Source organism: Vulpes lagopus, chromosome 11, assembly GCF_018345385.1.
Source record: "Vulpes lagopus strain Blue_001 chromosome 11, ASM1834538v1, whole genome shotgun sequence".
Classification (NCBI taxonomy): domain Eukaryota; kingdom Metazoa; phylum Chordata; class Mammalia; order Carnivora; family Canidae; genus Vulpes; species Vulpes lagopus.
In genome coordinates this window covers 101,691,759-101,707,845 of record NC_054834.1, presented here as the reverse complement: position 1 = coordinate 101,707,845, position 16,087 = coordinate 101,691,759, and the positions used below count along the sequence as shown (strand labels likewise).

Sequence of the window (16,087 nt, the reverse complement as noted above, 5' to 3'; positions counted from 1 at the left end):
GGTGCTTGCAGAATTCTTCTGTCTGCTTAATATATGACAAAGCAAGCATTGCCTGGGTGGCCTGTTTCTGACAATAAGATATACTTATACTTACATTTCAAGTGCCCGTGATGCCCAAGAGAGTTGTCACAGAAGAAAAAGTGCTTGTTCCTAAAAAAGAAGTAACAGCACCTGTTAGAGGTACATAATACCACTCTTTTTAATGTGTTGTCTGTCTTCATTGCTGTAAAATTCATGTTCAGTTCTTTGTGTGAAGTTTTTTTTTTTCCTCTGGGAAGGATAAAGCCTGTTCTTTCTTCTGTTACAAATGGCTGTGTTCCTAATGGGTCTTAATTTCGCTGAGTCATTGGTAAATGTCGAACCTAAAGATAATCTCTTTAAAGTGCCAGAAGTACCAAAAAGGCAAGAACTAGAAGAGATTGTCTATGAAGAGGAAGTTGTAACCCAAGTAGAAGAATATTTTGAAGAAGAAGAAGAAGAAGAATACATTCATGAAGAAGAGGAATTCATAACTGAAGAAGAAGTCGTACCAGTGATACCAGTCAAAGGTAGATTATGTCTCCTACAAAGAGATACCTACCTAGCAGCATCTTTAGAGTCTGGGTGTTTAATGGGTCAGATTCTGGGCTTTTTTTTTTTTTTTTTTTTTTTTTAGCACCAGTGACCAATTCTGCTTATTTTAGAACCAGACACTTTTGGTGCTGAAGTATGATTTCTGCAGTTGCCTTTCACATTTTTATCTTGTGTGCAAATTTCCAAAATTCTTAATAATATCTTTAAAGTGCCTGAGATACCCAAGAAACCTGTACCAGAAGAGAAGAAACCTGTTCCTGTTCCCAAAAAGAAGGAAGCCCCACCAGCAAAAGGTATAACCACCATTTGCAAACATGGGCATATAAAAAAAAGCCTTAATCTGCACAGAAATTGTTAGCTATCTTCTGAATTCACAAGCTTGTGTGTGTTGCTCTCTGTTGTTAGAAATGGGAATTGTGCTTTATACAAATGTGTTGTCACTAGTAGTTAGAACTTACCAACAAATAATATCTTTAAAGTGCCTGAGGTTCCTAAGAAGCCAGAGGAGAAAGTTCCTGTGCCCGTTCCTAAAAAAGAGAAGCCTCCACCAGCTAAAGGTACATCTCTTTATAATCCATCAGTGGGATAATGTAATAATTTACTCATTAGTAGAACTTGATGAGCCATATCATTTCTTTCTCCGTGACAATATTAACAAGACAGGGACCACCCAACTGGTTATAGGAATAGTTTACCGTGTATTCATCTCTGAATTTTGCCATCAAACCATGAAGATGCTCAGTGCTTGGCTCTCCCTCTTTAGTGGAAAGTTCTTCATTTAAAGTAAATTCTTATTATAATTCCAAAATGGACCAAATCACTATTTACCAGGCATTGTATGTTGTCTTTATCACCAGTCTATGTTTTCTCAGTGTTCTCTATTTAAATTTTTGTGCATCGCCTGGCCTTTGTATCGTGGCTATTATTCTTATAAATCTTAAAGTAAAATTGTATGATGCTTCAGTGAAGTCCTAAAATTGTTGGATTCTTTTTTATGGGTGAAAAATGTGTCACTAATCCCACTTGATATCTTTAAAGTTCCTGAAGTACCCAAGAAACCTGTACCAGAGGAGAAAGTACCAGTACCGGTTCCTAAAAAGGTGGAAGCACCACCCGCCAAAGGTACATGAACTCACAAAAATGTTTTACTTCACATTTGCAATAAGTAAAAATTAAACTGCTTCAATTCTGTACTCTTTGGGGATACAACTCTTTCATATTTCTTTATTGGAAAGGGAAAGATTCTATTTTAAAGAGAAAATGCTTCTTGAAATTTACGTTGGTCATACTTTTATTACCATATCTTAATCTTTTTTGAGACTATGCTTAAGTTCAAAATTTTATGTCATATAACATTTTTCTCTAAATAATTTCTTTAAAGTGCCAGAAGTGCCCAAGAAGCCTGTGCCTGAGAAGAAAGTGCCAGTTCCTGTTCCTAAGAAAGTAGAGGCTCCACCTGCAAAAGGTACATTCCTTCATCATTTAAGTACATGGGGGGAGAAAAACTTTTGGTTACATATATTCACACGCAAATTCCCCCCTAACATTCCATTGTTTGTTTGTTTAAAAAAAAAAAAAGGTCTTATTACAAATATTTAGTGTTTATTTTCATACATATTGCTCTGAAACATATAAAAAGAACACATTCTTAAAGACAAATGATATTTTTAAAGTGCCAGAGGTGCCCAAGAAGCCCATCCCAGAGGAAAAGAAACCAACACCTGTTCCAAAAAAAGCAGAAGCTCCACCACCCAAAGGTACATGAATCTCTAACAGCACCAGGCCCAAAAGGAAAACTAACTGGTATTAGTCAGCCTTGCTAATCACAACTGATACTTCATGACATTGAATTTGATGATGATTGATGCCTCTGTGATCACAGAATAGCTGCTTTTCATGTTGTCCCATTGTTATGAATAGTGTACTTAACAGTGACACTTGAACAATTGAATAAATATCTTTAAAGTGCCGAAGAAACGCGAGCCAGTTCCAGTTCCTGTAGCTCTACTTCGGGAAGAAGAAGTTCCATTTGAGGAAGAAATTGCTCCTGAAGAGGAAGTTCCACCTGAGGAGGAGGAAGTTCCACCTGAGGAGGAGGAAGTTCTACCTGAGGAGGAGGAAGTTCCACCTGAGGAGGAGGAAGTTCTACCTGAGGAGGAGGAAGTTCTACCTGAGGAGGAAGAAGTTCCACCTGAGGAGGAGGAAGTTCCTCCTGAAGAAGAAGTTGAACCTGAAGAAGAGCAAGTCCTTCCAGAAATCAAACCTAAGAAGCCAGTACCTGCACGAGGTACGGCAACTCTTCTTGGAGTCACCAAGGCCTCTTTTGTGTTTTCTGCCTTTCTATCTTTTTCTCTTCATCCCCAGTTTATCTCTAATACTTCGCTCTTTACGTCGTCCACTGTCTAAATCTTGGAAAGCGTCCCAGACGTGCGTGCCTTTGTTACCGTGTCTGCCATGTGTGTCTGACATTGTAAATGATTTGAAGGTCTGTTCAGATTTCATGGTGTGAAATGCTATTTTATTGTTTGTGGTCTTCTCGTTTGTCTTTTTGTTAGACATGTGATACTGTGCATGTGATTTTTAACGTCTTAAAATGAATGTTTTTAAGTGCCCGAAGTGCCAAAGAAACCTGTACCACAGAAGAAAGTCCCTGCGCCGGCTCCTAAAAAAGTGGAACCTCCACCCCCCAAAGGTATACCTCCCCAAAGTGAATACACGCTCTTCACCCATAGCTTCACCAGAAAAATTATGGTGCAACCGGCTTTAGGGAAAGTTGTATGTATAAGATAGACAGTTACGTCTTTATTTCTACAAATGTTCAGGAACACTGGCCCCCACTTTTCCTTAGATACAAAGCAGTATTCAAGAACAAAGATAAAAGGGAGTATTGTCCCCCAAATCGCCACAGAAGCTCTACCTGGTTGCCTGTAGTCTGAGTAAACTTTGTAATTTTCAAATAGATACACTGCAAAGCTAAATTATCTACACAAAAAGATACCTGAAAAAATCAGCATGAATAAACTTTCCTAAATTTTATCCTTCTGCAATTTATATGAGGTGCTTTTATAACACCAGGATGGAAAGAAAAAAAAAAGATGGAAGTATTTATCAAAACGCTCAGTAGTAGCTTATGTGGTCTGATACATACGTATAAGTGGTAGCCCAGCGGGTTTTGACTTTAGCCTTGGCCTTATTCCCTGCTGTCTTATTCTGAGCAAGTTTTTTATCCAACTGAGCCTCAGATTTGTCTCCTATAAAATGGGGAGACTAATATCAGTCCTAGAGGGCTCAGATATTATTGTGAGGATAGAATAAAGTAAGGTGTGTGGAAGTGCCCTATCACGGAGTGAATTATCCAGATCAGTTCATAAGACCAGTCAAAGGCTGTATATTTAGACCTTAAGCTTCAGTATTTTCTGCCAAAGGTCATGGCATCACTACTTAAAATGAGAATAACATTTCCACCGAGCGAAAGAGTCATATAATCAGTGAAATGGTGAAGCCGATCCTTTACTAGACTTCAGAAATACTTTACAGGTGATGATTTAATAAACCACTAGGGAAATTTAAGAGGATGAAATGACTCTGTCCTCTGATATTCGAGTAGGTGGAAGGTCCCTCGCTCCCCAAAACTACACCCTAACATGGGGCTCTGACCTGCCCCACGTCTCCAACCTGTTGCATGTGGTCTTTCTGTGTGTGAACTTCTTGCATTCGTTCTTTTTGGTCCCTCACAATAAATTCTTATCATGAAATGATGTCTTTAAAGTGCCTGAGGTTAAGAAGAAAGTGCCAGAGAAGAAAGTGATCATTCATAAGAAAGAGGAGGCGCCTCCTGCCACAGGTACTGCTCTTCCCAAGTGAACTAGACACTGCCATTTCTTTCTATCACCTGTAAAAGTCAAAGCGTCCTCTTCCAGCATTTGTTAGGCTAACTTGTATGTCAGTTGTCTCCATGTTCATGCAACTTAAATGATAAAATAATATCTTTAAAGTGCCTGTGGTGCTTAAGAAACCTGAACCAGAAAAGAAAGTGCCTCCTCCTGGTCTTAAGAAAGCAGTGCCTCCTCCTGCCAAAGGTACATCACCCCCAAACGGGGATGTGTTTGCTGTACCCCATGTTGAACCGTGATGCTGTCCACACAGGACGTTCAACATAAACGTTTGTCTTGTGTGATCGGTCTGTCACTTCCATTCACCGTTTGTGACTCTGTCGCACCCATGTTTGTGCTGTGTCAGTTTTTCCACTTTGTGTTCGTGTGTTTTACGTTGATTCTCTATGTATGTTACTTCCTAAAAAAAATAGAAACACTAACCTGATACATCTTTAAAGAGCCCAAAGTAACTAAGAAGCCAGTGCCTGAAGTACCCCTTGCTCTTCCTAAAAAAAAAAAAAAGTAGAGACTCTAGCAGTAAGAAGCAGACTGCCTCTTTAAATGGGCTCTTGGTCTTAAATCACAAACCTCTTTATTTTTGTTTCATTAATTGATTCTGCAAAATCTCAGTGTTTCATCTTATGCATGTGTATTTTGATACTTACTCCTTTGTGTTGAAAAACGGGAAACTTGGTCTTTATGCACTCTTCGCCGGTTCTTGCATTTTAAGTGCCTAAAACGATCAATATCTTTTAAGTTCCTGAGGTACCTAAGAAAGTGGAAGAAACACGAATCATTCTCCCTGAAGAAGAGGAAGTTCCACTGGTTGAAGGTAGATGTCTTGCTAAGAAAATAGATTTTCCAAGTCATCATTGTCTTATCATTGTCTAATATTGAAGGAGGCAAATGCACCTTTTGCTTCAGAAAATAAACATATTCAGACTCTAAAAGAAATCATTATTTACCTAATAGAAATTAAGCAGGGAAATCGAAATCAACTGACTCTCCTTTCTTACATGCTTAGTCAATTTGTTTGTTTGTTTGCCTGTTTAATTTTAATGACAGTCTTTGAAAGGAAACTATTTGCCATGGGGAATTTTTCATCAGATAACTTAGTTGATAATAATGGGATAAATCTGCTCAAAGGAAATTCCAGTTAAGCCTGAGTAGTTGATACAGAAAATCTGACATCTACCCCAAGTGAAACAAATCCAATCCCATTAAAAAGAATAATAATAATTTCAACTAAATTCTCTCTGACGGTCCTTCCTAATTCTGAAATTCTGGGAAGGACCTAAAGTATTTTGAAGGCTCAGTACATTTTTTTTCAAGGTCTAGAGAGTTTACACACACAATGCAAAGGCTAAGCTACGGATTACCTGTTTATGACAACCTCTCTCTTCAGATATATCCTTGTAGTCTAATATTCAGAAGAATTCTAATCTACAAAATAATAATCTTTTTAAAGTGTATGAGGAGCCCGAAGAGCCTATTCCAGAAGAAGAGATCCCTGAAGAACCACCTAGCATAGAAGAGTTTGAGGAGGTTGTTCCACCTAGAGGTACAGCTGCTTTTAGGACTTGGAAATTTAAAATCTATCGTGGTCCAGATCTTTCTCAGAATAAGTCTAAATATAATATTCCTCAGTATACTTTTCTCTTGTCTTATCAATGATAAATTGAAGATCAATAATTAGTGGTACCTGAAATGCCCCCCAACTTTTCTACTGTATTATAATTCTTGTATTATTGGCACTTTAATTTTTTCTAGCCAGACCCTATTATAACACTTTCTCCTGGTTCCTTGTTTTTAGTTTTTATGCAGTATTAAAGTGGGGGAAATCTATTTCTGTGTGGTTTACTTTTTAGACTAATTCTTAGCCTATTTTCCCCGAAGACTATGACAAGCTTTTGCATAACTGATAACTACATTTGCTAACAGGAGGAGGAAGTAATAGCCTTCTACCTTTAGAGACACTACTCAAATGTATAATTACCACTTAGTTTGCTAATATCTTTTAAAAATCAGTCAACGTTTTGTGTTATTTTTTGCATTTATGGATGTTGTTCGGTTCACTGCATGTCATTTTTCAAAATGTCCGTATGATATTTTTTAAGTGCCTGAAGTGGTTAAGAAAGCAGTACCTGAAGTACCTACTCCTGTTCCTAAAAAAGTGGAGGCACCACCAGCTAAAGGTATAGCAAATCTCAATATCTTTAAATTCCAATTAACGTTCTTTAAAAAACAAAAACAAAACAGACATTTCTTCTTTGATGGTTTTCTTAGAGTCATTTAAGTAGCAAATTTATGAAATTGATTACGGACCAGTAAAAAAACATAACCCATTTCATATCTTTAGCCTTTTTGGGAATGTTAATGGGTAATTATGTTAATAGATAGCTGTGTGTATATAAATTACTCCAGAAATTTCTCATTTTAAATGTTAATTAGTACATCACTCTATACTTCTATACATAACAATAGATCCTTCTTCACCACATTTCATACATAAATTTATTTCATTGTATAGAGTTTTCTCATGTTATTTTAATTATGTATGCTATGTTACATCTGTTCTAATGCTGGGATAATAACTATTTTAAAGAGCCTCATGTCCTTTCTAATATTTGACCTAAGCATTTAAGGTTATTACAAAATGTCTCCTTCCCATTGCTTCCTAATTAGGTTAACGCTTCAGAAGTGCTCTTAACAGATAAGCTTATGCCCTGTCGCTATCACAGTAGGCATCCCCAGCAGATAAAATAGTACTCTGCGGCGGAACAGGATGCCTATGTCAAGGCTCAAATACTCTCCTGTGATAATCACTTCAAAAAAGTCCTCATCAAATTAAAAGTAGTAGAAGTAGGCCCAATATTGGTAATCCCTGCTATTTAAAACAAATAGAACAGCACAGGTTCTTGCAGATGTGTCTTTTTCTAAGGTTTAGTTAGCACAAATAAATGATTCGGGAAAGTATCTTTATTATCTGTAAACTTGGTGTCCAGTAGTAGAGTGACTTCTTACGCTTTGATTAGTATAAAGATGTTTTTGCCACTTTTATTTATGTTCATGACTTAGTATTGTCATGAAATAACTAACTAACTGAAATGCCTAATATCTTTAAAGTGCCAAAGAAGGTTCCCGAGGAAAAAGTCCCTGTTCCTGTTCAGAAAAAAGAGCCACCTCCAGCCAAAGGTACATATTCTGTTTTAAACCTGAAATTCCTGTTAATATTTTTTCATTAACATATTTATGTTTGGGATACCTGGCTGGCTTAGTCAGTAGAGCATGTGACTATTGATCATAGGACATGAGTTCAAGCCCCCTGTTGGGCATGGAGCTTACTTAAAAATAAAAAATTTTTAAAAAGTTAAAAATTTTAAAAAGTTTATGTTTTGTCTTGACTGTGTCTTCACTGTTTTGATGTCTTTTGTGTATAAAAATTTGCTCTTGATAGTCCTAAATATTAAAACTATATCTTTAAAGTGCCAGAAAAGAAAGTCCCAGAAAAGAAAATCGCAGAAAAGAAAGTCCCTGTGCCTAAAAAAGAAGCTGTTCCCCCAGCTAAAGGTATTTTTGAAAAGACCTTTTCTGTACCTTCATGTATTGTTGCATGAAAGCCTTTTCTTCTTTCAGTTGTTTTCATTCTGTATTTTGAATTTATATCTTCATTCCTTTTGTTTTTTTTTTTAAATTATTAAAATAGCTGCTCTTTCAGGGAGGACTGTCTATGAAGAAAAAGTATCAGTTGCCTTCCACAAAGAGGAGGTAGTAAGAGAAAGAACAGAATTAGAAGTAGTGGAAACACCAGTGGAAGTTCTTGAGGAAGAAGAGTTCCATGAAGTTCAAGAATATTTTGAAGAAGAAGAGTTCCATGAAGTAGAAGAATTCATCAGAGTCGAAAAACCTAGAATGGAAGAAGTACACAGAGCTGAAGAGGTCCATAGGGTAATAGAATTTTTAGAGACAGAAGAAGTGGAAGTATATGAAAAACCCAAAGCTCCACCTAAAGGTATAGGGGAATTCTGTTGCTATTGCAAATTGTTATACTCTGCTCTAACTCACTTTTTTAAAGTGCATTTCATGTCCAGTTTGGAATACTAGAAACCCACTTACTTTCCAAGTTCAAATTATGGCATGCTTTAAGCATGAGCTGCAACTATTTGATGCATAGATTAATGTGGAGTAGAGATTAACCATACAGCATATAATTTTAGCAGACAAGATAATAGTATTTGATATCTACTTATCTAAGGAGCTCACTGTGTGAATTTGTGGACTCTTTTTTGAAGCCAGCTAGGAAGGATTGTTACAGGATTGTTATGGGTGCCAAAATATCTGGCCAGTGTAGTCAGTTGAGTGACATAGAAGCTCCTCAGTTAACTGAGGAGTTTACATGTTCAGGCAAAACAGCCATTGCTTTGTTAACATGAGCCAGCTGTTCACAAACTGATCATTGCTTACCGAAAGCTTCCGCCACTTTCTGACATTTTCATTAGCAAAATAACAGTAAGGAAGCAAATGAAGCATTGGTAACACCACTTGCATTCTAGTTTTTTTTTTGTTTTTTTTGTTTTTTTTGAGGATAAACCATGATACAAATAAATTCTCTTCGGTACCATTCCAAATCTTGCACAAATTAATATGTGTGTAATATGAAGGAATTTGTGTGTGCATGTGTGCTTTTTATTCATAGTAAGTCTACAATATAGATGAAATTTAGCGAAATCATGTCTGTCTTGGAAGTGTGATGTGAATTCAAAAAATGTAATTAGGTAAAGCATTTATGAGCCCTCACTGGACTAACTTTATTAGTAGTGCTCCCAATTACCTAAAGAAGTCATTCTAAATCGAAATACTAATATCTTTGAAGGGCCTGAAATATCTGAGAAAGTCATCCCTCCAAAAAAACCACCCACTAAAGTTGTTCCTCGAAAAGAGCCACCAGCTAAAGGTATTTCATTGGTGAAAACCTACTTACCTTATTGTATGTACAGAAGCACCTTGATTATATTACGAGTTCGCATTCTTGATGTTTTTCTTCTGTGTCTTGTGTTTTTTGGAATTTCTAAACAAACTAATATCTTTAAAAAGGTTGAGGGGCCAAAGGAAGTTCTACCAAAATAGAAAGTCACTGTAGTTATATCTAAAATACCCAAAGCAAGTATCTTTATTGACAAAATAGTGCACCTAGGTTTCCTTCTTTGGTACTATTCGATATTGGATATTCACTAATATGCTTATTGATAAATCCATGTTTTCCTATTTTATTCATTTTAATCATTTAGTAATAATACATACCATGACTATGTATTCCTGCTTTGTACATTTTTGGGAACCTCTTGAATTTTCCAATAGAAATAAAAAACATCTAATAAATAGTATGTACTTACATCTTTAAAGTGCTTGAATCATTTAAAAACATTATCACTGAAGAGAACGTATCAACCATTCCACCAAAACAAGCAGAAGTATCACCAGCTGAAGATGTCTTGTTAATTTTTCTTGTCAAACTCTTACGATTCTAACACGGGAAGTTTTTCTGGATTTCTGTCATGTTTGTTATCACAATTTAACTCATTTTAATATTGTAATATGTCTGATAAAGTGATAACTCTGTTTTATTTTGTGACTATGTCATGTGTTGTGTTTACATTTATGTTGTGCTTGTTGCAAACCTTTATGAATGTTTAAAAGTAAAAGAAATTATCACTACTATCTTTAAAGTACCTGAAGCGCCCAAGAAAATTGTGGTAGAAGAAAAAGTACGTGTTCCTGAAGAGCCCACATTTCCACCAGCTAAAGGTACCTGCCTTTGGTGATTCGCCACTATCATAAACCCCTCTTTTATACACTTACTATGAAACAGAGAGAGAGAGAGAGAGAGAGAGAGAGATCATTCTCCTCTCAATGCCACAATATAGCTGAATTATGCAAACTTCAGTTTATGTTCTATAACATAATCCTCTCTTTTGTGAAGACCCTCCAGAAACAAAGGCATCAGCCTAAAGGTGTTACTGTTTTTGTTGATCCTCTTCTTAAGCAATAATTAAACATTATTGACCCTCAACTTCTTTTCTTTTTTGGAAGCTATTGTCAAGGAGCTCTGAAAACAAATAAACATTCCAAATGACAATAGAAAATGATGCTTTACTCCAAAGACAAAGTATTTTTAATATGACAGATCAAGAACTCATCAACAAGGCAATCTAGAGAGATGCATTGACTGTGTTTAGCTGGCTTATGATTTTGGAATTCTTGGCATTCTTCTTGTTAGATCCTCTTTTTGTCCTGATGCTTTATACCCAATTATGATATTTTTAAAAATAAAATAAACAAATATCTTTAAAGCACCTGAAGTACCCAAGAAAATTGTTCCAGAAGAAAAGATTCGTGAAGCTCTTCCTAAAAAGCCTGAAGTTCCACCAGCTAAAGGTATACACTGATACTAATCATGACACAAAATGACTCTTTGTTTAGTTATCCGTGGTTTAAAGTCAATGTGTATGATGTTAAATTCTTTTATTTTGCTGTATATTCTTAGTATATTTGTTATTTATAACAATTAATATACTAATATCTTTAAAGTTCCTGAGGTGCTTAAGAAAGGTATTCAAGAAGAAAGATCATCTAAAGCTCTTTCTGAAGACACAGCGATGTACAGTGAGTGTGGAAAAATTGGTGGTGCTTTTTGGTTCCATTTGTGTTTGTGTTTGTCTTCATAGCTTTTAAAAATAAATATACTAATATCTTATAAAAGCCCAACATGCCAAAAAATATTTGGCTAAAATTAAATTATTTGAATGGTTCTTTGCCTTAAACAAGGTATGTCTCCTCACCATTTTAAAAAATAAATAGCCTTGTACTTATAACATTGTCTAATTTTAGAAAAATCATTTGGCTTATTGAATTTGTCATTGTCTTGTCTTGTTAACCTGTTCTGTATGCAAATATCTTCTGCTTTGAAGCAACTTCTTTTCTTAGGCCTTGAAGTAACTTTAACTTCATCATAATGTTTTAATTGGATTTTATAGAATCAAAATGCCCCCTTATTTTTTTACTCTTCACAGCCATCATTGGAAACATTTGGCAATGTTGCTCAAATGACCATAGATTTATAAGGCCATTACAGCATCAAAAGAATTCTCAAATCATTTTTTATTTGTTTGTATGTAAAATTATGATTAAATAATTTGAAGAACAAAATAATCTGAATAATAAAATATTCTGAATATTCAATAATCTGAATAGTAAAAATGACAGTAGTCAAGATTTTCTTCCATTTATTTTAACCTAAAAAATTCCCTGTGTAAGCCCATTATCTATTTATTTATTTTTTGTCTGTAATAGTAGGCTAGGATAAAAATATGTGATGACTTCCTCCATTAAGTATCCTTTCCATGTTTTAGTTTGGTTATTGTCATCAGCCAGTCTTCCTTTCTAAAAGCCAAGGAAATCTTTATTTTCTTCATTTGCCTTATTTTCAAAGATTTAACTATTTTTCTTTTTTCTGCTTCCATTCCCTAAGTGGTTGTTAAACTACACAGCCATAAACCAGATATGGTTTGAAATTATGGCCAATTAGGTTCCTGGAAAAGGGAAGGACTTACATGAATTTCCAGTAGATCAAATGTAGGAGAATTCTCAATGTGCAACTCAGTATCAACCCTGTTCTTTATGAACAAAACTAAGAGCAAAGGACAATTTTGCCAGTAACTTTCTGCAGACAAAGTAGAAGAATTATATAGTCCCTTGTTAGTGAATTCCTCAATTTTATTATTATCATAATTGGGAGTTCTTATGATAGACCTGGGAATGACGCTTTCTCTTAGCCAATGTGTTATTGTCACTAGTTTGTGTCTATTACTACAGGTAATCTGGGTGATGAATGTGTATTATGTATTATGTTTTCTTAATACTCTTTTCCACTGCCTTGAAATGCCCTCACTTGTATACATACTAATATCTTTAAAGTTTATGAAGTATATGAAGAATCTACCTCAGAAGAAAAAGTTCTTGTGACTCATCCTCAAAAGACAAAAGTCAAAATAGCAAAAGGTATATAACACCTATGATCTAGTCTGAAGAAAATTTATTTTTAGCTCTTTTAAAAGCTCTATCTTTTCCTTCGCTGTTTATAAATATAATTATACTCATATCTTTTAAGCACCTGAGCCATCCAAGAAAGTCGTTCCAGAGGACAAAATATATGTGACCATTCCTAAAAAGAGAGAAACACCAGCAACCAAAGGTACATTTCAACAACATCAAACCTAGATGAACATCTTTGGATTCAAGACTCAAAAATTGCGTGTTATATAATTTACTGTTTTTACAACCTCTAAGTGTAAACTTACTAATATCTTTAAAGAGCCTGATACAACCAGAGAAGTTTTTCCAGAAGTGGAGTTACCTGAAGCTGTTCCCCAAATTCCAGAGCACCCTCCAACTGAAGGTATAATTCTTAGTTATGAAAATCCAAAGAAAATCTTTCTTCTTTGGTCTGCTAAATACATTGTGTTTTGTGTAGGTTCTCAGAACCTCTAACACTAAAATACTAATATCTTGAAGGCCCCCAATGTACCCAAGACAAGAAACTTTCTATGCTTGCCTCCCCCTCCAAAACAAGTGCCACTCATACAATGTACAAGGATAAACAATTAGAACAAAAATTAAATTTCTAATTTAAAGCTACAATACCTGTTAATATACCTAACTTTTTATGTATCTTGTGTCTTCATGTCTTTGCCTTTTCTCAACTAAAAAATACTAATATCTTTAAAGAGTTGGAAGTCTCCACGGAAGGTCTTCCAGAGCGGCAAGCTCCCGTTGCTAAAAGAAGAACGCTACCACCACCCAAAGGTACAAGCCAGAAGAAAGCCAGCTTCCATATCTCAGGAATGTAGTTGTCCTTAACATATGTAAATATACTAATATCTTGAAAGCCCCAGTTGCTACTAAGGAAGTCATTCCAAAGAAGTGAGTCCCCCAAAGCAGAAGCTCAGCTGGGTATATACATGTTCCCATGAGTTATTCAAAAGAAAATAGAGGGAAAAAAATTTTCAACTTATTTAAATGGAAGATGCTTAGGCTATAAACTTTATCTGTGAGGCCTCCAAGGATTACATGAAGATACATAATGTGTAGCTGTGACCCAGATGGATTGATTCTTCAATAAGAAATAGCTATTACTGTTTCCAAAGAAAGAAGAAAAAATAGCTAGAAAAAAAAATGTACACAAGACCACTTATAACATTTATATCCCTGAAACTCGATTGGATTGGTTTCATTCCCATTTAAGGCAGAAATCAGTACCATCAAATGGCAGAGGTGCTTGGCTGCAGACTGTAAATTGGTAATTCAATGCTCCCTGGGGTTGAAATTTCAAGAGATAATATAACTGCCTATTAGAATTGCTTTTCCATGAAAATAAACATACTACTAAGCACAAGCATATACATTTGAAATCATTATTTTCCCATAGGACTTAAATATAGAAATATTCTCAGAAAAACATGACATAAAGACAATAAGAGATTAAATTCAACTTTGAGCAGTTTTTTTTTGTGCTATGGTCTCCACCTGAGAGCCTTCTAAAACTAAGGCAGTTAAAACTAGTTAAAGTTGGAATTCTGTGCTGAGTACTTAATTATTCCTTCTCATCACCTTTTATTGTCCACTTTGAATATTTTTAGATAAATCAAAAGAAGAGAAAGTTTTAAAACACCCAGAATAATAATTTCTTTATGATATCCATAATATTCTGTGATTTAAAGAATATCCAAAAAAATAAAGAAAGAAAGAATATCCAAACACTGACATGATTTTTTCAGTCTAGAATCTTTGGGTCATTCTCCTCTAATACTTGAAAAACAAATCCCTTTCTAAAGTGCCTAAGGCAAGGGTACAAAATGAAGCCTATCCAGATGAGAAAGAAGCTGTTTTATTCTCCTCAAATTAATAGCTAAAAGTACATCATTAATTATAAAAAATCGATTTTTTTCACTTGAAGCTAGTTTTCCATGATCTAATTTTCTATATACCTACCATTCCAAGGAATAAAATTACTAATATTGATAGTACCTGAGTTGACCAAGAAAATAGCTCCTGATAATCAAGCACTCATCTGTTCCTAAAGAATCAGCTATAAGGAACAGGGAGGTCTCCCATTCTGGGGCGTTCCTGTAGGCGGAGTTAGGACTAAAACGCTTCATCACCCTGAAGTACAGTGCATTTACTATCTTTAAAGTGCCTGAATCACCTCAAGAAACTGTCCCTGTAAAGAAAACCCCCATGGCTGCTTCCCCTGAGATTGAAACACCTTCCAGTAAAGGTATCATTCGTTCTATCCTTCCTGCCTTCATTTGTTTAATCAATGCCAATTTTGTGTGTGATGCTAGGGAGCTGGGGAACCACAAACACAGAAAATTAAGACTTGATTCCCTTCTTCCAAACTTTATACATCATCCAGTTTTTTAGAAGAAGCACTCTTGTAGCCAGAAATACCATTGTGGTTTAATTAATAACTAACGTCTTCACTGATGCCTTAACCTCTAAGCATGATACTAATATCTTCAAAGCACCAGAAGCTGTGAAAGAATTTGCTCCTGAAGTGCAAGTATCTGAGGATGTTCCTAAAGAACCAGAACCTCTGCCTATAGAAGGTATGTCGATACCTGTGAACAGAGACTGAAGAAGAAATGATACGTCCTGTGATCTTAAGAACTATGCTTTACTAATGTTCTTCGTAACACCTAAATGTAAGCATACTAATATCTTTAAAGCACCTGAAGCTGCACAAGAAGTTAACCTCTCAAGAGAAAATATTTGTGGGTGTTCCTATGAAGGCAGAAACCCCCTCTATTAAAGTACTCATTCAACCAATACTTAGTAGGGAGGGTCTACGGTGTCACAGGAACTAAGCCAGGTGCTGGCAGAGGGTGAGCCCTTCTTCTTGAGGATCCTACTAACCCCTAAGACTTAGTTGATTGGCGGAGCAAGGCGAGAATAGACAGGAAGAAAAGAGACTTCTAGAAAACTACGGCTAACTTTTTGTGGTTACTGGTTTCACTAATCATTTTAAATCTTAAATGTGAAATACTAATATCTTTAAAGTGCCTGAAGCTCCTCAAGAAGTTTTTCCTGCCAAGAGAGTTCCTTCCAAAAAAAGAGAACCTCCTTCGATTGAAGGTACAAGTGGCCATGCCCTCAAGCTAAAGAAGAGATAGCTCTTGTTGTCTTGAAAAATTTTTGCTGTGCCTCGTGATCTCCATGACACTAAATGTTAAATTACTAATTTCTTAAAGTGCCCGGAGCTCCCCAAGAAATTGTCTCTGAAAAGAAAACATATGTGATTCGTCACAAAAAGGCTGAAGTTGTTCCTGATGAAGGTATATGTTCTTGGAAGCTTAGCGATTTGGGGAAATGTCTTTGCTGGTATGAATGTGCTTCCTGTGTGTTTGGAGTCTTATAACTTCTCAATGTAAAAATATTAATATCTTTAAAGTGCCAGAAGCGCCCAGAGAAGTTGTCCCACAAAAGAAAGTGCCTCCTCCCCAAAAGCCTGAAGTCGTACCTGCCAAAGGTACATTCTGGACCACCCTTTCCTTAAGGTGGGGTAGGAGGGCAATAGGAAGGAC

General features: G+C 35.7%; 1 protein-coding gene across 27 annotated transcripts in view; it reads left to right on the top strand.

Annotated features, from left to right (window-relative positions):
* The window catches only part of LOC121501618 (titin-like), a 281,158-nt gene that overhangs the window by 128,436 nt on the left and 136,635 nt on the right, over positions 1–16,087 (top strand). For 10 of the 27 annotated variants that reach the window (XM_041773862.1, XM_041773871.1, XM_041773863.1 and 7 more), the window contains exons 138-155: positions 103–180; positions 384–548; positions 783–866; positions 1,053–1,130; positions 1,612–1,695; positions 1,955–2,038; positions 2,247–2,330; positions 2,540–2,860; positions 3,182–3,265; positions 4,343–4,417; positions 4,569–4,652; positions 5,206–5,280; positions 5,917–6,009; positions 6,566–6,643; positions 7,575–7,643; positions 7,935–8,018; positions 8,155–8,460; positions 9,322–9,402. The exons of 2 other annotated variants lie outside the window; for them this stretch is intronic. In XM_041773862.1, coding sequence (XP_041629796.1) covers positions 103–180; positions 384–548; positions 783–866; positions 1,053–1,130; positions 1,612–1,695; positions 1,955–2,038; positions 2,247–2,330; positions 2,540–2,860; positions 3,182–3,265; positions 4,343–4,417; positions 4,569–4,652; positions 5,206–5,280; positions 5,917–6,009; positions 6,566–6,643; positions 7,575–7,643; positions 7,935–8,018; positions 8,155–8,460; positions 9,322–9,402 — 2,007 coding nt within the window. The remainder of the gene's footprint in view (positions 1–102; positions 181–383; positions 549–782; positions 867–1,052; positions 1,131–1,611; positions 1,696–1,954; positions 2,039–2,246; positions 2,331–2,539; positions 2,861–3,181; positions 3,266–4,342; positions 4,418–4,568; positions 4,653–5,205; positions 5,281–5,916; positions 6,010–6,565; positions 6,644–7,574; positions 7,644–7,934; positions 8,019–8,154; positions 8,461–9,321; positions 9,403–16,087) is intronic. 15 more of the 27 variants (XM_041773878.1, XM_041773877.1, XM_041773874.1 and 12 more) reach the window with 4 other exon arrangements.